Source organism: Morchella sextelata (assembly GCF_020137385.1).
Source record: "Morchella sextelata strain SCLS chromosome Unknown scls_13, whole genome shotgun sequence".
NCBI lineage: Eukaryota > Fungi > Ascomycota > Pezizomycetes > Pezizales > Morchellaceae > Morchella > Morchella sextelata.
Genome location: NW_025408628.1, coordinates 938,044 through 953,679, shown reverse-complemented (window position 1 = coordinate 953,679; position 15,636 = coordinate 938,044). Strand labels below are relative to the sequence as shown.

The window sequence follows — 15,636 nt, the reverse complement described above, 5'->3', positions numbered from 1 at the left end:
AAAGAGATGGACACTACATACATCGATGATGATGCGCTGGTGCAAATATCCAAAACGCCAGGCTTCATAATCAAAAGAATGGAGGAACGAATGAGAGAAAGACTAATAAAAGCCAAGCCACTCCAAATTAAATACGACCCGGATAAATCCGACCTGATCTTCTTCCGCCCCACCACATCATCCATACAACAACCACAACTTTCAGTCAAAATCAACAACACCGATATATATCCCAAGGAGAGGCTGAAATATGTAGGAGTCTGGATAGATCCGACCCTCTCCTTCCGGCCCCATATCGGAGCAGCGATCGCAAAAGGCCTGAAAGCCCTCCACCAAATCTGAAATACTGCCCGCCTGCCAGGCATAACAGTTAAGACAATCCACCACCTAATAACACAAGGCTTCCTTCCAAGTCTGCTCTACGGATCCGAGGCTTGGTGGACTGGTGCAGACCACATTATAAGATCCCTCGAACCACTATACAATGAAGCTACCCGGGTCATCACAGGCCTACCACGATGGATCAAGAGAGCTAAACTCCTCCGAGAAGCAGGCCTACCCCCCCTAGAACACCTCCTGATGTACTATTCAAGAAAGTACGGAACCAGAATACTCTGCACCGATGCAACCCACCCCAACAACGAATCCCTGATCGAACTCCTCCCATACAGAGAATCAAATATCAAAGGGACAGGCCTGCACTTACTCCCATACCAAACCCCCGGAAATATGAGAGAAAAGGGGAACCAAAACAAACTATTACGCGACCATCTGTCAGAAGAATGGAATATACAACCAATACCTAACTACCACTATCGGGGGGAACTCCGCCCCCCTCCCAAGATTGCGAAACTCACCCTTACAGAAGCAAAAAAGGTATTTCGAATCCGATGCCAAACCACCCGAATCGACAAACATGCGGTACATACAGACCCCGAACCATGCCAGTGTGGTATGGAAAACTCAGCGAAACATACACTTATGGAATGCCCAGCGTGGGCTCGAATCCGCGCCCCCCTGATAGAGAAAATCCCCGGAGCGATGACCTGGGAAAACTGGATGTTTACAAACCTGAAAACGGACCTCATCCTACAATTTGGAAAGAAATCTCAACTCTCGAAATGGTACGAGTCGGCGGAGGCGGAGGCGGACCTGGAAGAGGGGACGGAAGAAAATGATTAGGGACGGGATTAGGAAGGGTAGTTTCCTTTACCTTTACTTTGTTTTTATTGTTGTTTTTTGATGGATCCAGCGCCCGAGTCCGCTGAGATATGTTATTTCTCCTTATCGTTGGGTTTTTCTGGTTGCGTGTTGCCCTTGAATTTCCTTGCCTTTGTTTGAGTTTGTTTTGTTCTTGTTTGTTCGTGTTCGTTGTTTTTCCTTTTCTTTTCTTTTCTTTTCTTTTCTGTTCTGTTCGGTTTTATTTTAGGCGGTTGGTTCGGCTTGCGATAAGTCTTGTACTTCAAAGCAATATAAGTTTCTTCTTCTTCTTCTGTATTCTACTCCACAAATATTACTTTTGTTCTACGCTACGTCATAGGGCTTATCTTGGATCTCCGATCAGGAGTGAACCATCCCATAGTCCATAGTCACGAATATACTCTACTACGTTCTCGCCTCGGTTGTATTCCTTGGCACCATAGTTTCTCGTCCATAGACCCACGTTATACGTAGGTTGCATCCTCTATCACCAACCAATACAACACCATAGTCTACAATGTCGGAACATGTCCATGTCGATTATCAGCAACTCAACGATAACCTCCAAAGATTTTTTCAAGCGCATCCACAGGTCGACAACGTTGTCGGAGCTGAAGCTTATCTGCTTCTTCAACAGTGTCAAAATGATCTTACTCAATATGCAACGGATTTACAGGAGGTAGAAGTGGAGGCTGAGAGGGCAAGAAGAATGTTTGAACGAGATCTTACTGCTGCCCGAGCTCAACGAACTGCTGTTGAGGTTGTGGGCCCTGACGTAGAACCTATTGGAAACAATGCTCTACCTGCACCCCCACCACCACCAGCTACAGGCACAATCTATCGGTCGGAGAAACTCCCAGATCCCGACGTGTTCAGGGGGGATCGTGATCGAGAAAGGTTACACTTATTCAAGCAACAAATGAAACTCAAGCTACTAGGAAATACCGATCGTTATCCTACACTACAGTCTAAGTTATCATATGCATTCAGCAGATTGGAAGGCGCTGCTGCCAATCAGTTCTTACAGTACATAGGAGAAGAAGGTATTGCCTTACCTTCTATGACACGGTTTTATGAAATTCTGGATACAGCTTTTGGGGACCCCGATCGAATGCGTACGGCTAGGAGAAATCTCCGGAATATCAGACAACGCACTCGAACTTTCGCTGACTACTTCGCTGAATTTCAACGGTATGCTGCTGAGTCGGGTATGGATGAAGTCTCTCGGATTGAGGCTTTGATGGAAGGTATTAATGGGGAACTCGACGAATCAATGATACACCATGACACTCCCGCGACGGTAGATGCCTGTGCGACACTTTTGCAACGATTGGATAATCGTCGTCGAGCGGCAGAAGCTAAACGAGGAAATAAAAAACCTTGGACTACTACTACTACTACTACCCCGGCTCCTTGTCCCCCACCAGCGAATCCTGTTCCTGCTCCTCGTGCTGCCGCCCCAGTCGCCAATGCACCTACTACTGAAAATCATCCCTCGTTCCGTCCAGGAGGTGATATACCCATGGATCTATCTGGAGGTCGTCGTCGACCCACCCCTGCTGAAAGAAATGCCGGCTTAGTTGAGGGCCGATGTTTCTATTGCGGAGGTGTTAGACATATGGTTAGAGATTGCCCCCAAGCGAGGGCAACAGGAAATCAATCAAGGAGGCCTGTGATGAGAGGAGCGGCATTGACGGTGGAAGAAAATGCCGGAAGCGATAATGAGTCGGCAAAAGATTTGTCCCTGCACTAAGTGGCTTAGCCCAGGGACCATTTAAGGATTTTTCTAGGATGTGTATTTCTGGTTTTTCGGTATCAGAGGAGGAAATGAATGGAAATCAACTTGTAGTAACTTGTTCGATTTCACAAAATAAAAATTCTTTCATACCTACCTACGCCCTTATTGATACCGGAGCATCAGGATACGCTTTTATTGATGAATCTTTTGCACACCACAACAATCTTAAAATGACCCCCCTCAAAATACCTCGCCATGTAGACGTTATAGATGGAAGACCTATCAAATCAGGAAAAATTACCCATATTGTCGATGTCTCGCTAGACATTCATGGTCATCGGGAAGTTGCGCCATGTTTTGTAACGAAGTTAGGACATTATCCAATTGTGATGGGGATACCTTGGATGCGACGACATGATGTTACGATTCGACCGAAAGAAAATCTACTTGTTTTTGACTCTCGAAGCTGTTGTCAATACTGTTCACTCAGTGGAACTGCAGTTATTGTTCATGGTATCTCGATTCCCTTACCGGAACACCATACAGTCATCGTTTCCATAACTGAAAAATCCACTGTCGATATTGAACAATTAGTACCGAAGGAATTTTATCATCGTCTCCATATGTTCAAAGAATACGATGCTTCAATTCTCCCACCACATCGACCATCCCATGATATCGAGATAGTATTGGAAGAAGGCAAACGACCACCCTATGAACCCATATATGGGCTATCTCAAATTGAGTTAAAAGCACTACGAGAATATCTTGATGAAAATTTACCCAAAGGATTTATTCGAGCCAGTGAATCACCAGCAGGAGCACCCATACTATTCGTGAAGAAAAGCGATGGAACCCTTCGACTCTGTGTTGATTATCGAGGTCTAAATGTAATTACAATCAAAAATCGATATCCGTTACCATTGTTGAAAGAAACCCTGGCTAAGCTGTCAAGAGCACGATACTATACTAAGTTAGATTTACGATGGGGATATAACCAAATTAGGATAGCGGAGGGAGATGAATGGAAAACAGCATTCCGGACTCGATATGGACATTTCGAATATACAGTAATGCCGTTTGGATTAGCTAATGCCCCTGCCACATTTCAACATTGGATCAATGATATTCTACGTCCATACCTCGATCAATTCGTAACGGCATACTTAGATGATATCCTTATCTATTCCGAGACTCTATCAGAACATAAAGAACACATTCAAAAGGTCCTAAAGGTACTTGATGAGAATCATGTTCACCTTAAGCCTGAAAAATGTGAATTCATGGTTCAGGAAACGAAATATCTTGGTTTAATCCTTACTCCGGATGGGAATAGAATGGACCCAAAGAAAGTTGTCGATGTTTTGGAATGGACTACACCAACAAACCTTCGTGATGTTCAAGTATTCCTAGGATTTGCAAATTTCTATCGACGGTTTATTTTGGGATATTCGAAAATTGTTGCTCCACTTACAGCCCTGACAATGAAAAATGTTAAATTCGAATGGACAGATGAAAGGGAGGAAGCATTTCAAACTTTGAAAAAGATGTTTACAACGGCACCGATACTAGCTCATTTTAATCCAGATCGAGGGATTATTATAGAAACCGATGCATCTGATTACGTTTCAGCAGGAATCCTATCTCAACGTGATGATGAAGGAATCCTACATCCAATCGCTTTCTTTTCAAAGAAACACTCTCCTGCAGAATATAACTACGAAATCTATGATAAAGAACTTTTAGCAATTATACGATGCTTCGAAGAATGGCGACATCACCTGGAGGGAGCTCAATTCCCAATTGAAGTTCTTAGTGATCATCGGAACCTTGAATATTTTATGACAACAAAATTGTTAAATCGTCGACAAGCCCGTTGGTCCGAATTTCTTTCACGCTTCGATTTCATTATACAATTTCGGCCAGGAAAACAAGGAACGAAACCAGATGCATTGACTAGGAGGTCAGGTGACCTACCTAAAGAGGGGGATGAACGGTTGACGCATCAGAGTCAAGTGATTTTGAAGCTAAAAAATTTGGATACCAAGCTAAGTTTGTGTGAGGGATGCGTACCAGACCACTAGAGTACACTACGCAGAGCTCAGAGTTCGGCTAACAGCTACAAAGGTAGAAGTCTCCAAGGTCTCTTCAGTCAACGTCGAGTATGAATCTCCTTGATCCGATACGGGCCCCGCGAGCTACGTTATCAACAAAGATTCACTAGAGTTAGCGTATAGTATTCGACCGTCTTCGACGTAATAGTTCAGGTAGAGTTCGAAGTCACGATAGAGAAAAGTATTTCCAAAAGTATAGTCAAATAAAGTTGTAACTCGCGTATCAACGATTTATATTGTTAAGACTCTGATTTCGCCGATGATGGTTTGGCTAGTCAGTGAATGACACAGTATTTATATCCCTCGCTTATGTCTCGAGGACCCAGTCTTCTAATAATACAGCATACACTCGGGGCCTGCCCGAGACCCTGAAAAACAACCAAGAACATTTAACTCCTAAGTCCGTAACCCAAACTCCTAAATCCGCTAAAACCCTTCAACCTATTTATCCATTCTAATGCACGTTTCCCTGTCGATGTTTCTTCTCCATCGGTCGTCTGGTGGATAATCGTCAGCGTCGGCTGTTCGGAGGTCTCGGACGGCAAGGCTACCTACTCAGGCCTCTTCCCACATCACTTTCCCACATAGCAGAGTCCTCTCATGCCCACAGGTACCGCCGATAGGTACTCGGTCGGCTGGTAGCTTGCGCCGATTCACTCCGGGTGGTCCGATCTTTTATCCGATTGATTCCAGCTGTCCCTCATATATCCACCGGTACAAAAACACTCCCCTCCGGCTGTTTGACGCTCCGGGGGTTATTATTGGGGTCGAAAAGGTGTTTTTTACGACTCCGTATTTTGGTCGTATATTGGTCGCACCACACCCCGCGGGTGCGGTCCAGATTTGACGTTAGCGTGCGGAGGGTATTGGGGTATCTACTAGCCTTTTCTCATAAATGCTTGGCATGCCCGTAACAGCTTACCCCCCTTCCAGGGTGTCAAGTCTCGGGATAACTTCTGACAGACTATGGTTCCAGTAAACCTGCTCCACATATCACCCGCGGTGTCTGTGGAGGGGAAGGACTTAGCCCCGTGGGGTACCTCTATAGTCTCAGGCGTTGGTCCTTCACGGCCTTGGGGTTCCTTTGATGAAAGTCGCGGACTAGATCAAGTACGTCTTCGTTCATAACGTCCATGACTTGGTAAGTACAGTCGCTCATCGAATAGCCCCGCCATTTCACCAGGTATTCCACTAATCGTCTTCTACTCTTCCGGCTTCCCACAATACTTTCCACTTCGTACAAAACCTCTCCTTCCTTATCGACCTCTTCGGGAGTCGGGGGACGTTGTTCGCGGCCTGGGATACCGCTCTGTCGATAACGTTCCAGGAGTTCAATGTGGAACACGTTATGGATCTTGACTTGTGGTGGCAGTTCCAATTGGCAGGCTCGTTTTCCTGCTAGTCGGATAATTTTGAACGGGCTGAGTTTCCTATGATCGAGTTTCTTGGTGGAGCGACGTGTCTTGATATTGGTCGCGTTGAGCATAACCATGTCTCCCACCTTGAAGTTAGGTGGTTCGTCCCTTTTCCGATCATAGTATTTCCCCATCTTCTCCCTGGTATCTATTAAGCGAGTGAGAGCAGAGTCATGAACTCCTCGGATGAAGTGAGCATACAGGTCACTGGTTGGGTTGACCACTTCGGCTTCCGTCGGCCAGTTGGTTCTTGGGTTGTTGTGAATTGGAGTGTGGGAGAATAGACGACTTGAGGAGGGTTTGAACACGTGACCTTTGTGAGGAATATGTTTATAGTGCAAAGAAGATACTATTGCGCCGCTGAGTTCCAGCGACAACTATGGGAGTTTCTTACTCCTTATATACAGATAGTTCTTAGTACCACGTGATCCCCTGATTACATAATCCTAGCGCTAAGCCTCCTTGTTCCAACTATGAGTCATCCCTTATACATGAGTAATTACCATACATAACCGATGTCGCAATGCCATATTTTTACACTTCCCCTCACTTGCCACATCGTATCAATTCTGACAATTTTTGGTGAGCTGGTTTTGGTAGTCCTTTGGTCATTATGTCCGCGACATTGTCTTCGGTAGGGACGTAGAGGATTTCGAAGGTTCCGGCTTCGAGTTGTTCACGTGTGTAGTGGTAGTGAACGTCGATGTGCTTGGACCGGTCGTGGATGCGTGGGTTCCGACAGAGTTCAATAGAACCTGTGTTGTCGGCGTGGATGAAGTACTGGTATTGTTGTTGGAGTTCGAGCAAGGCATTACGAATCCATACCAGTTGTCGAGCTGCGAGAGACAGGGCCATGTATTCGGCTTCTGTTGTTGAGACTGCGACTGATTTCTGCTTCCGGCTTCTCCAGCTGATGGCTGACTTCCCTAGTCTGAACACGTATCCTGAGAACGATTTTCTGTCATCTAGGTCTGAAGCGTAGGAACTGTCTGAGAATCCGTCGAGTGTTCTAGTATTCCCCTTCGGGTAGAACAGGTTCCAGTCTTTGGTTCCATTGAGGTAACGGAGAGTTCGCTTGGCTGCTCGTAGGTGGTCCTCGGTTGGACATGAGGAGTACTGGGAGAGAGCGGTAACGGCATGTGTGATATCAGGTCTGGTAGCTATACTCGCGTACATCAGTGATCCTATTATGGATTGGTACTCAGTTGGTTTCTCGATTTGGTCTTCCGGTTCACCTTTGTGGAGGTTGAGGTTCGGTTCGAGTGGTGTGCCAACTGGTTTGCAGTTACTCATTCCAAATTTATCCAGGATCTTGTTGATGTATGCGCGTTGTGATAGTGTGATACCGTTGTTGGTTACCGTTATTTCTATTCCCAGTATGAACTTCGAGTTACCGAGATCCGTACATTCGAAATCTGCCTTGAGTAGTTGTCTGATTTCTTTTCTGAATGGGGAGTCGGGTCCGAATATCATGATGTCATCTACATACACCGATATGTATAGATGGTGGTTCTTATGTATGAAGACACATGGGTCGAATTTGGCTGGGACGAATCCTTTCCGTTGAAGGGAGTCTGCTAGGCAAGCATACCATTCACGGGGTGATTGCTTTAGTCCGTATATGCATTTTCGAAGTTTACAAACCTTGTTGTCCTGCCTGTAGCCTTCAGGCAGTTCCATGTAGATTTCCTCCTTGAGTACACCATACAGGAAGGCTGACTTGACGTCCATTTGTTGTGGTATCCAACCGTTGTGTGCAGCTAGTGCCAGTAGGAGTCGTAGAGAATCATATCGTGCAACGGGGGCGAAGGTCTCATCGTAGTCTTGGTACTGTACTTGGGTGAAGCCTTTAGCAACGTACCTTGCTTTGTACCGCTCGATTGTTCCGTCCGCGTTGTGTTTCACTTTGAATACCCATTTTCCTTTGACTACTGCTCGGTTGGATGGTCTGTTGACAATATCCCAGGTATGGGCTTTGTCAAGGGCGTCTTTCTCAGTCTGTATCGCCTTTTTCCATAGGTGTTGATCGTCGCTCTGCATAGCTTGATTGAAGGTGGAAGGTTCTGTTACGAGGTATATTTGGTAGTTCGGGGGGAGTTTGGATATGTCTTGATATTCCAAGTCTAACTCAGCCCGATAACGTCTGAAGTCTTCTTTGAATTGATCGATTAATTCTTGTTCAGTGGCTTTGTCTCCTGGGCCATGTTCTTTCACATCTTCGATATAACTCGTAAGTAACTTCTGTTGTTCTACTACCTTCTCATCATACTCTTTCCTTCGTACTTCCATTTCAATTTCTCTATTTTTTCGCTGGCGTATTCGATCTGATCGTTTTGGAGGTTGTGGTGGTGTACCTTTGGGTGTCGTTGACGCAAGTGGTTTTCCTTTGAAGCCTTTGAATGGTACGACTGGTGCTGGAATTTTCTCCCAGTTGTCTCTTGGGTCTCGCGGTTGTCCCATAGGTACGGCAGGTTGTTTTCCCTTGTCTGGTGTAGCCGGTGGTGGTTTTCTAACCAGTTCCGGTGATTCCGGGAACAATCCTGGCATTTCTGTACGGTTCTCTTCGATTGCATTTGACTCGGGTTCTGGATCAGACCTGTCTTCTGATTCGTATCCGTCGTCTGATGGTGCATTTGCCGTTTCTGGTTTCAGGCTGGGGATGAAGTCGAGTTCCACTGAGACTTCCCCTGATTCAGGAGGGGGGAATGTGATGTCCCGACTTTCAATTACCCTATGTTGTGTTCCTATCCAGATACGGTATATTTTATCACTGTCTGAGTATCCAACTATGATTCCTTCATACGCTCGGGGTGCTAGTTTGCTTCCTGCTGGCCTAGAGTTTTCTGGGATGTGGACATAGCATTTTTTGCCGAATGGTTGAAGGTGTTGTATACTTGGCTTAGTTCCTTTCAGGGCTTCAAAGGGGGTTTTTCCCTTAAGCGTACTGTGAGGTAGCCTGTTTTTAAGGTAGACAGCTGTTGCGTATGCTTCTCCCCATAACGACTTAGGATGGTCCATGATCATGCACCTGACCATTGTGGTTACCGTCCTGTTGAATCGTTCTGCAACTCCATTAGATTCAGGAGTGTATGGGGGAGTCTGTTCATGAACTATTCCTTGTGAATCGAAGTAGTTCGTTATGTCCTTGTTGATGTATTCACCACCACCATCCGTTCTGAATCTCAGTATTGTTGTGCTATACTGTTTTTCGATCCTTGTAACGTAGTCCTTGATGGCCTTCTTTGCGTCTTCTTTCTGTTTCAGGAGATATATCCATGCGAAGCGGGTGTAATCATCGATGAAGGACATATAGTACTGAGCTTTCCCTTGTGACTGTATACTGAACTTTCCAGATAGGTCTGAGTGGATTAGTTCGAATGGTCGTTTGGATCTAGTACTAATTGGTGCAGGTTTCTTGTGTACGCTTTTTGATAGTGCACATTGACTGCAGTGGAAACTTTCTGGTTTGGGAGGCAGCCTTTGAATGTCGTGATACAAGTTTTCTAGTGTCGCAGGGTGGCCTAACGCTTGATGCCATTCATCGTAAGAGGTCAAACGAACTGTATTGCTAACTACTTGTACATTCCAAAGTCCCTTCTCCAATTTTGCCCAAATTATTCCTTTCTTTTCTTTTGTAACCAACTTGCTTCCTCCTCCTGACTCCGTTCTAAATCCCTTTTTGTCGAGCACGGTTTCTGAGACCAATCCCACATTTCCCAAGGTTGGGACCAACAGCACATCGGTGAGGAGTATGGAAGATCTACTTCCATCGGGAAGGTGGCAGCTGAAACTAGCGCTTCCCATTCCGGTGACAGCGTGGTTGGTTCCATCAGCTGTTCGGACATTGCCGGTGTGAGGTCGGATGTTGATGAGTTGGTCTTGGAAGGGTGGGACGTGAGAGGTCGCTCCAGAATCAAGGATCCAAGTAAGGGGTTGGGAGATGTCGTGGCGTACCATACAGATAGTGGTTGTAGAGTCATTTACTACAACCGATGCCGAGTTGTCCTTTCTCCTTCCTTTCCTGTTCTTGTTCTGTTCTTTGAGCTTTCTGCACTCCGTGTACTCGTGGCCTTTGTAAGGCTGCCCCCTTTTCTTGCACCAGGTGCATTCCTTGTCGCTTGTGGTACTCCTGGTATGGAGTACTTTGTTCCCTGTTTGAGGGGCTACCTCGTCCAGGTTCTGTAGTCGTTGGCGTACGTCTTCGTAGGTAACATCCTGTTTGGTCTGGATGTTATCGACGACGTTGCTCATCGATTTTGGTAGCGAACTTAGGAGGAATGCCGCCATGGCTTCGTTGGATTTGGTGAGGGGTAGAAGAGCCTGAGCGAGTTTGTGGTCTGCGCTTTGGCATCTGGACTTGAGAGTATTCCAGTTCGCATCGAAGGTCGCGAGATGCTCGGTCAGTGATCCGCCTTCTTGCATCTTCGTGTCTAGGACGCGGCTGAGGAGGGTGATCGTGGTGTTGGGTGAGACACGATCGTAGAGGTCTTTGAGCGCCTTCCATGCGTAGAATGCATTTTCGGCGGAGACGACTGTTGGTTGTATTTCTTCGCATACAGCAGAGATGAGAAGGCTGTGCATTTGTTTGCGAGCCTTCTTTATCTCGGTTTTGCTGAGTTCGGTGTCATTCTCGTCAGGGTTCTCGATGCTCAACGCTTCCCACCAGTCTACAGCGTCGAATGTTATCCTCCAGGCACTCGCCCAAGTTTGATAGTTGGATTGCCCTTGTAATTTAGGGAGTCCATCAAACTTGAGACGAATGTTACTGGTAGCTGTTGTCTCTGAGGGTTTGATCTCAGCAGCCTTGGATGACGATTCTCCTTCTGAAGGCATGATGTTGTATGAAGTGTTGTTGAGTTAAGCGAGGTGGCGATGGTGTAGTGCGGATTCTATTTGGCAGAACCCGGGCTCATAACCTGTGAATTGGAGTGTGGGAGAATAGACGACTTGAGGAGGGTTTGAACACGTGACCTTTGTGAGGAATATGTTTATAGTGCAAAGAAGATACTATTGCGCCGCTGAGTTCCAGCGACAACTATGGGAGTTTCTTACTCCTTATATACAGATAGTTCTTAGTACCACGTGATCCCCTGATTACATAATCCTAGCGCTAAGCCTCCTTGTTCCAACTATGAGTCATCCCTTATACATGAGTAATTACCATACATAACCGATGTCGCAATGCCATATTTTTACAGTTGTAACCGTAATTGGTATAGAACGGAGATTGACCCGTGGCGGTGGTAACCGAGTTGTTGTAAGCATACTCCGCCAACGGGAGTAGCTCTGCCCAATCATCTTGCTCGTAGTTGCAGAATGCTCGTAGGTAGTGCTCGAGGGTTTGATTAACCCGCTCTGTTTGCCCATCGGTCTGAGGGTGGAAAGCCGTACTCATTCTTATTCTCACGTCCAATAATTCCATAAGAGATGCCCAAAAGCTTGAAGTGAATTTGGCGTCTCTGTCGGAAACTATATCAAGAGGCAGCCCATGGAGTCGCCAGATTTGACCGAGGAATATCTTCGCTAAATCCTGCGCGGTCGTTTCTGCTACTAGAGGGATAAAGGGCGACATCTTCGAGAACCTATCGACTACTACCCAGATTTGGTTGTATCCCTTCGATTCCGGTAACTGCACGACAAAGTCCATTGATATCGATTGCCAGACGGAATTTGGTGTGGACAGTGGAAGAAGCGCACCGTATTTCTTGTGGCGGCTGGGTTTGTTGCGCTGGCACTCGTCACATGACCGAACGTAATCATCAATCCACTCGTTCATTTTTGGCCAATAAAAGTTACGCGTGATGAGTTCCAAAGTTTTGTCTTGTCCAAAGTGTCCTGCCGCCTTCGAATCGTGTTCTGCCTGTGCGATTCGGATCTTAATACGGTCATCTGCCGGAATGCAGAGTCGGTTCTTATAGAAGAGTAGCCCGTCTTTTTCAGCGATATCCTTTAGTTCCCCCAGCTTCTCTCCTTGCTCAACTCTCTCTTTCATTCCTACCCATGTCGGGTCTCCCGATGCCGCCTGCCTGACATGATCTAGAAAATTCTTAGCCCAGTCAATCACCCCCTTGGAGGCAAGCGACACCGCTGATACCACAAACTCTTCCTCCGCCAACTGTCCGGGCTTAAAGAACTTGTCTATCGGCTGTTTCCCAAGCGTGCCTCCCCCTTCAGGACGGTACTCCGGCCGTCGCGATAGTGCATCTGCCTTCCCATTTTTGGTTTCCGGGCGGTAAATATTCTTAAAGTAAAATTCCGCCAAAGACTCAGCCCACCTTGCCTGTCGTCGGTTCAGAACCTTAGTTGTAGAAAAGTACTCTAAGTTCTTGTGATACGTATAAACGAGGACCGTTCGGCTAGGTCCTTCGAGGTAGTGACGCCATTGCTTGAAGGCTGACACAATTCCTAACATCTCCTTATCCCAGACGTCGTAGTTGAGTTCCGCTGGGTTAAGCTTTCGGGAATACAAGGCAACGGGGTGAGTCTTTCCGTCAATAACCTGGGATAGAATTGCGGCGATAGCAAAATCACTTGCGTCCATTTCCACGATAGTCTGGCGATCTGGAGAGAAGTGTACCAAGATCGGCGCAGACGTAAACAGGGTTTTGAGTTTTTCGAAGGCTGCTTGGGCCGTCATAGACCAGACAAAGTTCTTAGCATCACCCCTGAGACAATCGGTAATGGGTTTACAGACCCCGGAGAAATTGTGGATAAACCTTCTGTAGAAGTTGGCAAAGCCCATGAAGATTTGTACTTCCTTAACGCTACGCGGGGCTTGCCAATTCGTAACAGACATAACCTTATCTAGTGCCATGGTGACGCCTGCTGGGGCAAGGATGTATCCGAGGAACTCGATTTCGGTGAGCTCGAAGAACGATTTCTTCGGGTTGGCGACCAGGATGTATTTTTGTAGCCTACTAAGTACTTTGCCAACCAGCTCTCTGTGTTCCTCTCGAGACTTGCTATATATTAGGATATCATCAAGGTATACTACTACACCCTGATCCAAGAATTCCCTCAGCGCATCATTCATCATGTTCTGGAAGGTCGCCGGCGCATTTGCCAGCCCAAAAGGCATGACGAGGTACTCAAAATGCCCGTACCGCGTACGGAATGCTGTCTTCCACTTGTCGCCGTCTTTGGTCCTGATGAGGTTGTAACCTTCCTTCAGGTCAATCTTCGAGAAGATAACCGCGCCTGCCACTCGATCTCGCAGTTCGTCCATAAGCGGTAACGGATACCTATTCTTAATGGACACACGGTTAAGTCCACGGTAGTCAACGCAAAGTCGCAGAATACCGTCCTTCTTCTTCACAAATACGATTGGGGCTCCTGCTGGGGATTTGCTCGGCCTAATCTTTCCCAATCGCAACATTTTGTCCAGGTACTCCCTGTGAGGGATGCGTACCAGACCACAAGAGTACACTACGCAGAGCTCAGAGTTCGGCTAACAGCTACAAAGGTAGAAGTCTCCAAGGTCTCTTCAGTCAACGTCGAGTATGATTCTCCTTGATCCGATACGGGCCCCGCGAGCTACGTTATCAACAAAGATTCACTAGAGTTAGCGTTTAATGTTCGACCGTCTTCGACGTAATAGTTCAGGTAGAGTTCGAAGTCACGATAGAGTAAAGTAATTCCAAAAGTATAGTCAAATAAAGTTGTAACTCGCGTATCAACGATTTATATTGTTAAGACTCTGATTTCGCCGATGATGGTTTGGCTAGTCAGTGAATGACACAGTATTTATATCCCTCGCTTATGTCTCGAGGACCCCATCTACTAATAATACAGAATACACTCGGGGCATGCCCGAGACCCTGAGAAACAACCAAGAACATTTAACTCCTAAATCCGTAACCCAAACTCCTAAATCCGCTGAAACCCCTCAACCTATTTATCCACTCTAATGCACGTTTCCCTGTCGATGTTTCTTCTCCATCGGCCGTCTGGTGGATAATCGTCAGCGTCGGCTATTCGGAGGTCTCGGACGGCAAGGCTACCTACTCAGGCCTCTTCCCACATCGCTTTCCCACATAGCAGAGTCCTCTCATGCCCACAGGTACCGCCGATAGGTACTCGGTCGGCTGGCAGCTTGCGCCGATTCGCTCCGAGCGGTCCGATCTTCGATCCGATTGATTCCAGCTGTCCCTCATATATCCACCGGTACCAAAACACTCCCCTCCGGCGGTTTGACGCTCCGGGGGTTATTATTGGGGTCGAAAACGTGTTTTTTAACTAGGAAAACCGCAACTCCGCATTTGGTCTCATATTGATCGCACCGCACCTCGTGGGTGCGAACCGGAGTCGATAGTGGTGTTGCCATTAGTATCAGAGGGTATTGGGGTATCTACTTAGTCTTTCTCTCACTCCCGTAAATGCTTGGCATGCCCGTAACACTCCCGAAGCACCTTCAGCTCGACTTCGGATAGGGAGTAAACGGGTCCCCATGGTGGCTGCTTCCCTGGTTCAAGATCTATCGCATGATCGTAAGATCGATGCGGTGGTAATTTATCTGCTTCCAATGGTAGGAAGACTTTAAGGAACCCATGGAGCCAAGAGGGAAGAGTCTCGCGGAGGTTGACCGATTCATCTTCCATAAGACAAATACTACCGATGAATTGGGCCTCCGGATCATCCAGTACACTCTCGTCCATTTCTATTTGAGGTTCCTTGTCAGTGAAGCATCGACTCTTACAGTTATCGCCATCGTAGGAAACTTCCCCATTTGCTCCTATAACTGGTTTGTGTTCTTTCAACCACCAATTCGGTAGTATCGCATCGATGCCAGGTGGGAGAGGGGCGATCTCGAATGATAGTTGCGTCTGATGCCCCCTTGACATTATAATTAATGGTTGTGTAAAGGCGTGTCCCGTGCCCTTCATAACTTCTCCCGTAAATCCAAATACCCGGGCCGGGACGTCTCGTTTCACCTTCGGGACCTCAAAGCTATCAACAAAAACAGCAGACAAAACAGGACCAGTTGCACCAGTATCCAACAACACCTTACAAGGTAAACATTTTTCCGCAAAACAAAGGAACTGATTAACGATAGGTCGAGGACCGTGAATTGGTTCCTCCAAAATTTTCTGCTTTTTCTCCGGTTGGGACGCTCTCCCTTCCTGCCTTTTTCTTTTCATATTTTTTTTGTTGTTTTCCGTCAGTGATAACA

General features: G+C 46.6%; 3 protein-coding genes across 3 annotated transcripts; 1 reads left to right on the top strand and 2 right to left on the bottom strand.

The window, feature by feature from the left end:
* Positions 1–1,717: 1,717 nt before the first annotated feature.
* Positions 1,718–2,953, top strand: H6S33_002655 (uncharacterized protein; the record flags this gene model as incomplete). The annotated part of the gene is made up of 1 exon (XM_044834015.1): positions 1,718–2,953. One exon carries the CDS (start codon positions 1,718–1,720, stop codon positions 2,951–2,953), a length of 1,236 nt encoding a protein of 411 aa, XP_044692816.1.
* Positions 2,954–11,610: 8,657 nt separating this feature from the next.
* Positions 11,611–13,842, bottom strand: H6S33_002654 (uncharacterized protein; the record flags this gene model as incomplete). The annotated part of the gene is made up of 1 exon (XM_044834014.1): positions 11,611–13,842. One exon carries the CDS (start codon positions 13,840–13,842, stop codon positions 11,611–11,613), a length of 2,232 nt encoding a protein of 743 aa, XP_044692815.1.
* A 988-nt stretch (positions 13,843–14,830) lies between these two features.
* On the bottom strand, positions 14,831–15,604 carry H6S33_002653 (uncharacterized protein; the record flags this gene model as incomplete). The annotated part of the gene is made up of 1 exon (XM_044834013.1): positions 14,831–15,604. The coding sequence occupies one exon, from the start codon at positions 15,602–15,604 to the stop codon at positions 14,831–14,833; it is 774 nt and encodes a 257-aa protein (XP_044692814.1).
* Positions 15,605–15,636: the final 32 nt, after the last annotated feature.